Source organism: Chondrus crispus, genomic scaffold (genome assembly GCF_000350225.1).
Source record: "Chondrus crispus Stackhouse genomic scaffold, scaffold_42, whole genome shotgun sequence".
Lineage (NCBI taxonomy): Eukaryota > Rhodophyta > Florideophyceae > Gigartinales > Gigartinaceae > Chondrus > Chondrus crispus.
The window spans coordinates 208480-215844 of record NW_005179363.1 but is presented as its reverse complement, the minus strand read 5'-3'; the positions used below and the strand labels follow the sequence as shown (position 1 = coordinate 215844).

General features: G+C 54.2%; 4 protein-coding genes; 3 read left to right on the top strand and 1 right to left on the bottom strand.

Annotated features, from left to right (window-relative positions):
- Window positions 1-378: 378 nt before the first annotated feature.
- CHC_T00006485001 (hypothetical protein) lies at window positions 379-2298 on the top strand. XM_005719079.1 is given in 2 exon segments: window positions 379-2145; window positions 2146-2298. 1 exon segment carries the CDS (start codon window positions 379-381, stop codon window positions 2143-2145), a length of 1767 nt encoding a protein of 588 aa, XP_005719136.1. The 3' UTR covers window positions 2146-2298.
- Window positions 2299-2409: 111 nt separating this feature from the next.
- On the top strand, window positions 2410-2679 carry CHC_T00006484001 (hypothetical protein). The gene has a single exon (XM_005719078.1). The coding sequence runs from the start codon at window positions 2410-2412 to the stop codon at window positions 2677-2679; it is 270 nt and encodes an 89-aa protein (XP_005719135.1).
- Window positions 2680-2777: 98 nt separating this feature from the next.
- On the top strand, window positions 2778-2987 carry CHC_T00006483001 (hypothetical protein). The gene has a single exon (XM_005719077.1). It carries the CDS (start codon window positions 2778-2780, stop codon window positions 2985-2987), a length of 210 nt encoding a protein of 69 aa, XP_005719134.1.
- A 333-nt stretch (window positions 2988-3320) lies between these two features.
- Window positions 3321-4572, bottom strand: CHC_T00006482001 (hypothetical protein). XM_005719076.1 is given in 2 exon segments: window positions 3321-3549; window positions 3550-4572. The coding sequence occupies 1 exon segment, from the start codon at window positions 4570-4572 to the stop codon at window positions 3550-3552; it is 1023 nt and encodes a 340-aa protein (XP_005719133.1). The 3' UTR covers window positions 3321-3549.
- Window positions 4573-7365: the final 2793 nt, after the last annotated feature.

The window sequence follows — 7365 nt, the reverse complement described above, 5'->3', positions numbered from 1 at the left end:
TTGGGCATCAGGCATAGCATGTGAAATGTTCTGAATCTCGGGACTTGCGAAAGGTTTCAAAAACAGGGCCTCTTTTTTTGCACTTTCAAGGAATAAAATCGCACGTTACATAGTGTTACACGATGTACACGTGTGCGACATTACCCCTCTCAAATTGGATTTGGCGCAGTTATCCCGTTCGTTCGTTCCGCAAAACATTGCGCTGATTTCTGCAAGCCCCTTTGCTGTCGAAGGGCAGTTATGCCACCATGACAAATCCGCAACCTCGGCTGTCTAGCATTTGTATCCTTCTCTCCAATCGCTTGATTGTCCAGCATTCCTATTATTCTCTCCAATCTCCAGCTTGACCACCATCTTCGCCAATCGCCTGACCATATTATGCGCGTCGCCGTAATCGGCGCCAACCTTCTTGGTTCTTCCTCGGCTTTCTACATTCGCAAAGCCCTTGAAGCTAACCGCACTGGTCCCTCAATTGCTGGGTCCGAGGAACAATCAACAACGGGTCTCACGAGTACCGAAGTCGGCACAGACGCTTCCGATCCGGACTCCACACATGAAATCGTTGTCTTCGACCGTTTGTCTCGACCGGGAGGATTTAAGTATCAGACATTGCAGCTAGAAGATGTGTCTGTCCCAGCTGGCACCGCGGCTGATATGGATGTCGCCGCTTCACCGGCACTCGTCTCCCTCATGAACGATGCAGGCATCGACCCTCCGTTGCGGAAATCAATGCGCGATTGGTCCATTTTTGACTGGGAGAAGGACGACTACAATATAGGACAGGTTCACTCTGCCCTGTGCACGATTGTCCGAGAGAGCCTGTTCTTGTCTGCTTTGTTGCAGATTTTTGCGCTGCTCTCTGCGGCACACTTTTTCCAGCTGTTTCAGGGGAACGGCTTTCTTCTCTCATTCGTCGCCTTGAAAAGACGACGACGACACTTCTTATGGCTGCGTTTTTTCTGGTTTCTCGTGACCCTGTTTTTTGCCGGGGGTGTTGTCCCCATTGGATGGCTCATGCGTCTGTACGATTCAGTGTTTTTCCGCTCTTGGGTTCAAGTAATAGGGGGTATGATTTACGGGGGTCATTCCACCTCGGCACTAGCCACGGTCGTCAAACATATCCAACATCACATTCAAGTCATATTGGAGCGTGATGCTGCTTCGAGTTGTGTCACACTGGGCCATCTGCTCTCTGCCTGCGGTACGGGAAAGTACGCAAAGGTTTCAGTAACAGAGTTTTTTGCAAAGTTTCATATTCAGCAGTCCCTTTTAGATGATTGTGTCAGTCCAGGACTCGCTCAGACCTACGGCAATTCCGCATGCACTGCCGGTCCCCATACGAATGCACTAGCAGGTCTCTTCAACGCTCTTGTGCGCAGCCCTATACCGACAAGTTTTCGCGCGAAAGCAACGTATTTTGACTCGGAGCAGACAAATGCTCTGTGCCCGCAGGTGCTAAAAGCTGCCGGTGCAGAGCTCAGGCTTGGCATCGATGTCAGGTCTGTGCAGAAATCTGGAGAAGCGCAATATGAGTTGAGTGGAACGGATGCAAATGAACGGCACAAGCTTGTCTCGTTAGGCAAGTTTGACGCGGTCGCACTGGCTGCCATTATTGATCCGGAGGTTTTCAAGACAGATGCAACAGATTATGCCTTGGACCAAGTATTGGCCCTTGATCCAGCTTTATCGGGGCTGCTTGCAGGTGACGTGCGAGTGCTGAACGTGGCGCGATATATCTCTCTAATCAAGGGAGAAGTGAAACCCCAATTTTTCAACAAGTCACGAGCTTCTTCGATCGCCTCTCATGTGACAGTACTCAAGTCTCCCAACTGTTCAGATGTGAAAAGAGTAGCAGATGGCGTATATCGCGTTGCGTCATGGGAAAAGCCGGAACACGGATCGTCTCTGCTGTCTACCGTATTTCAGGGCGCCACTGACATTGTGTCAATAGAAAGACGACCAAGACGGTATCATCCGGCGCCGATTCGAAATCTTGACGGGGTTGGGGCACCAAGTTTCATTTTGGGGACAAGGTTCATGAATGCCGCATGCGTTGACAGAATAGCGAATGATCCAAATCTTGACATCTTGTCCGCACGGAACACGGCGTCGTTCTTCAGAGACGGGGTTGCCAATTGGAAGTGATAGTAGCAGCGCTATGGGCTGCTTTTCACCTTTAGCGTAGGCCACAAATTGGCGTAATGGTGCGTTCATTACCCACGCCACTGGTCTTTAGGAAAGCAACTACACATGGCACATGTATAAGTACACATTCCGTAAACGTCACATGCTTTCGTAGACCGATTTTGTGTTAAGTCCGTGTGAATGGGAAGTCTTATGTCATGTGGCGATGTAAGTGTCGTTGTGAAGAAGGGGCGGTAAGCCACAACATCGGCAGCAGAAAAAATCATGAACATAACTATTGATCCTTCGCGTCGAATTGTGCATGATTCTTGTCCTAGGTGGGCGGCGTGTACGTACTGTACATGGAGGCACAGCCTATTGACTGTGCATCCCTGTACAATACGTTTCTCAACCGTTCGCCATAGGTTCGTGATGTCGCTTTTTGCGAGTGTGAACCGCAACCCAGCGTGGAGGCCACCCGCATTCGTGGATGCAACAATCTTCATTGCACAACCAAATAACTCTTTTCGGTGCATGGAAGCTCACTTGCGGTGATTTAATCGAAGTGGGGTTTCCGACGATGGTGTATTTTTGTGGGGCACCATTAAAAGTGTACAGAATCGGTCTGCGTGAAGAGCAACGCATCTGAGCCGATGGAATGTAGCGCATCAGGAGAGAATCCGGGCCGTCATGTAGGCTGCGCTGCTCAAGTCGCGCAGGAGACAACAGCTGTTGACACAACCCAAACTAACGGAATTGATGCTACAGTAGTATCAACACGTTTTGGCGAACATGTTCGTCTCCCGTACATGTGTAAACTACATGAAGGGCTACGACTTGTGATTGGTTGTTTGTCGGTGTAGAATATGGTCCAATACCAGGCTCCCTAAAAGCAAGTCTTAAGTTAGGTTGCACCTGAAAACGTTTTCCGTTACAACGGTTGGCTGGTTCGAATCAACCTTGCTGTCGGTGCAGACTGAGATATTGTCGCCGTTTTTTTTAGCTGATGGGTGCCGCCGGGGAAGAGATGGACAAGCATTTCAAGTATCGGGACAGATGGTGCCTGCTCCCCCTAGCATGATTCAAAGACTTCGTCGAATTTGTGCACGGCACCGTAAGGGTACAGTACCCTTCGACTCGAAGGGTACTCGAAGGCTTCGAGTGGTACTGTATACTGTAGGGAAGTGGAGTCTGTCTTTGAAGGCAAAACGTTCGCCAGAGTCCTCTTTATGTTTGTCACGAGGACTTGTGCGAACCTTTAAACATATCTACTACCTTCAGAATTCACAGGTTTGCAGATTATTAAATTACACCAGGAATCTCTGCAATATTGTACTGTATGCCCCACAACACTTCAAGGACATTGACCTTTCGGCAAACCGTTCGCACCACGGCGTCATTCAGCTAAATCTACGAATGCAATCTTCAAATCAAGCGCGGCTCTGCCGGCGCGACAGAGTTTCTGATGATACCATACCGGCCAACCTGATCATAGTTATGCAGCAATTCAGTCTCCTCCTCCGGTAATTCTGCGACAAACTTCCAGCCGATCTGCGCGTCGCACCCTGCGCAATGCACATCGCCAACCTCCATCTGCCCTTGTCTCAGTCGCTCCGGCCTGACGTTTCTCATGACGCCAGCCGCCGACCTGAGCCTCTTCACAAAGAAGGCCGGCTGACTCTCCGTAGCCGAGCCCGCCCATGAATGGTCCCATTCGAGATATGCGTCCATGTCTGTTAACCTCGACGACGAGAGTACATGGCTCCACGGCAGCACGTCGTCGCGCTGAAACAAGACTCTTCGGCAGCCCTCCTGCGCGCATCGCACAGTGCCTTCCGGTTCTGGCAACACTTGGCCAGAGAGGGTGACGATGCGGTCCTGCCCATCGACGAGCTCGACGAAGTCGTGATGGACAAAGTCGTGAGTGTTGTCGGTGCCCGAGGGGTCTTCCAATCTGAAGCCAACGAAGACCTCGCACTTGGCGCATCGCAGAGCGCGGACGGCCTGCAGCTCCTGTGGGAGCGGGAAGCGCTCGTTTCGATAGACGGTTTGCGCGAGGTGGCGCAGGACGTGGAAATTGGCGGCGCCTCTCCGGGCGTCGAGGACCATGCCTCGGTCCGCGGGGGTGGCCGGGGGGTGGTCGCGGAGCTGGAAGAAGGCGCGGCGGGGAAGGCGCGAAGAGGGCCCGAAGGTGGCCTTGCGGCCGCGCGTCGGGTGGTCTTGGAGGGAGAGCTCGCTCGGCTGGAAGAGCGGGGCGCGGCAGGTGACGCAGCGGAACTGGCGGAAGAGTAGGGGTGAGGCGAGCGAGTGGAAGGTCGTGCACGACGTGGCGAGATGCGCGATGTCGGCTTGCGACATGAGGGAGAGGAGGGAGGTTTGCACGTCCTCGGGGAGATGCTGGATCATTGGGCGAGGTGGTTGGTGCGGGTTAGTGGCGTTGTCGGGCATGGCGGGGATGGTGGATGGTGGGGAAGAAACAGGAAGGGTGTGAAGGGCGGGAGGTTGGGGGGGGGGGGGGGGGTTGGGGAAGGGGGCCAAGAGGATTGAAAATGTTGAAGGGGAGAAGGGTTGTACAGCGATTGCGTGGTTGAGAAAACTCTCGCCGGCAGGGAGGGTGTTTGTGGAATCATGACAACGTTTAGGGGCGCGGGAGTGTTAGGACGGCTTCAGTGAATGCTCCGTGGCTCGAGTCGAAGGTGCAGTTGTTGACCAATAGGGGAGTGCCAAACGGCTCCATTACTTGGAAGAGGATGTGGCGAATATCCTCTGGGGGCCATATAGATGGGCCACATCTCCCTGTCCTGATATTTGAGATATTTGTGTGATTGGTGCATCGGAAATCGCGGAAACCTGAGTGGGCATCGACACATTCTTGCGCTGCATTCGCCTGCTTGCGTCCCATCGTACTCATCAGTCTCCCGCCATCCTCTTGCGTCTCCCTAATGCAGTGACTCACGGGCCCCTGTTCAGCCTCGGTAAGCCCTGTGATAGCATCACACTTTGCAACAACAGACACTAATGCCCTGTTTCCTCGTCCATCGCTGACAGCATACCAGTCTTTTTTGGCTTCTTCATCTTTTGTATTGACTGGTTGAGCATGCCTACCAGTCCAGCCTATCCCTACAAACCGCACATACATGTCCGCTCTAGTTTGCCCTTCTTATTTAGAAACGGCACTACAAAGTTTGTAGTACAAACCTCTCATCACATACCAGAATATCTTCCCACTGGCATTCTGCCTCTTCTTAGCGTCAGCACCAGTCAAAAAATTGTTGACCACGCTGTCTCGCCCCATGCGTTGTATCCACGCTTGTTTTTATTTCATACCCAAGCCGTATGAAAACATTGTGGCAGAGTCTCGCGCTTCGGATACCTTTGCACTGTCATCATCGTATTCTTCCCTTTCGCATCGCCCCTCTCTTCATAGCCTTTGACCGGCAACCGACCTAGTCGCAGAAGAACCGTCGCCAGCGTTCTCTCAGTCACGACTGAGTCATCCACCTGTGTTTCCTATGAATCCCTCATTGCCGAAGCGTTCAACAACATCCGCTGCAATAGACTCGTAGCTGCGCCATTGTTGCAACATTCTAGTGCATCAGCTGAGGAGCTGCAACTCGTCATGAAGACATCCGAAATCCAGCCAATCCCTCCTCCTGCAGACAGCCCTAGGATTCGAAAACCATTCCATCGTTGCGTTACATGGGCAAAATATGGAGAATACAATATATAGGACCGTCCCGCACAGTCCGTACTTTATGTAGCACATGTGTTCTATCTAATGCTTGCACTTGCACGTGGATGGCCCATTCCAGCGTTAATTTGCCAAAGCCATTATCACGTTCGAAGACCACGATGTATTTCCGAGTTTCGAAAAGAGGCCTACTGGAAAGGAGCGAGCTAGGAGCCACCAGCTGGTAGCATACGTAATGACCTTGTACGTGCGGAATTGTGCCACAGAGCAAGCCAAGACGCACTCAAATTGTGAAACCTAGCAATTGACATCGGCTTGACATCTGCTCACACTCGCAGAAATTTATCGCAGGGCTTTGCCCAGAACAAGCCTGTGTGGGACGAGTTGCAATGAAAACTGTATGTCGCGCCAGGGTGCACTACCCTGGGCCTCTTCCAGTTGGGTGTAAGTTGTTGTGTGCAGGATGTCTGGGCGCCAGACCTGACCACGAAAACTTTGTTACTCCATGTCAGACATGCCATGCCGCAGCGTTCACGCTTCTATGTGTCGAACATGCGCAGCAAAGCCACAGGACGGTGTACGACAGAGGAGAGATGCTGCACATCTCGCAGAGTACGTGATATTCGAAAACCGTGTATGAGATTACTTGTGACAATTGACCAGCCCCTCACCTACGTCTGGCGGGCCCTTTTCGTCGAACTCGGCGCATCGCCCTGTCTCCTCAAGTCGTCCAGCGCCCCGTCCGACCTGTCAGTAACCAGGCTTGGCACGGCCGCCAACTGGCGCACCTTCTCCCTCAGGACCTTAAGCTGCTTGCTCGGCCCCTTATGGGCCTGCATCCACCCTCTACGCAGCGCGTACCTCGCCGCACGATCCTCCCTTGCGGCCCGCTGGAGCAGCAGGCACAGCAAGCGCTGGACGGTGGCGGCGAACTTCTTCGTGAAGCGCCGGCGCATCCTCCACTTAAGCTCCTCGAGCAAATGCGGGGTATACTCCTTCACGCGCTTCGCGTCGACAACGACGCGGCGTCTCTGCTCGGCGGCGGGGCCCGGGAGCTGCACCAGCTGGACTGCGTCTGCGACGGGGTCTTGTGCGACGATGTGCGAGACCTTGGCGCGCGTATGGACGACGCCGCGGGTGTGGGCGTCGACCTCGGACTGCGACAGGGCCTGCGAGACGGCCAGGCGCAGCGAGAGGACGTGGCGGTCCGGGTCGTAGTCGGCGGCGTTGGGCGGGCGCGGGGCCGGGAGCTCGACGGTGAGGCGGCCGTCGGGCTCGATGTAGCCCGCGGCGCAGGTGCCGTTGGCGTAGTGCACGGAGCACGGGAGGGCGAGGCGCTCGCTGCGGGGCGGGAGGCGCAGCGAGGTGTTCGACGGCTTGAGCCAGGCCGCGTACCAGCCCTCCCACGGCGGCAGGCAGGCCGCGGAGAAGTCGGCGTCGTGCGCCGCCGCCGTCCACCGGTGGTACGTGTGGTACAGGAAGACGCAGAGGTGGCGGGAGTCGCGCGGGATGCCCGGGTGCGAGAGGAGTGAGTGGACGGATTCGGTGCG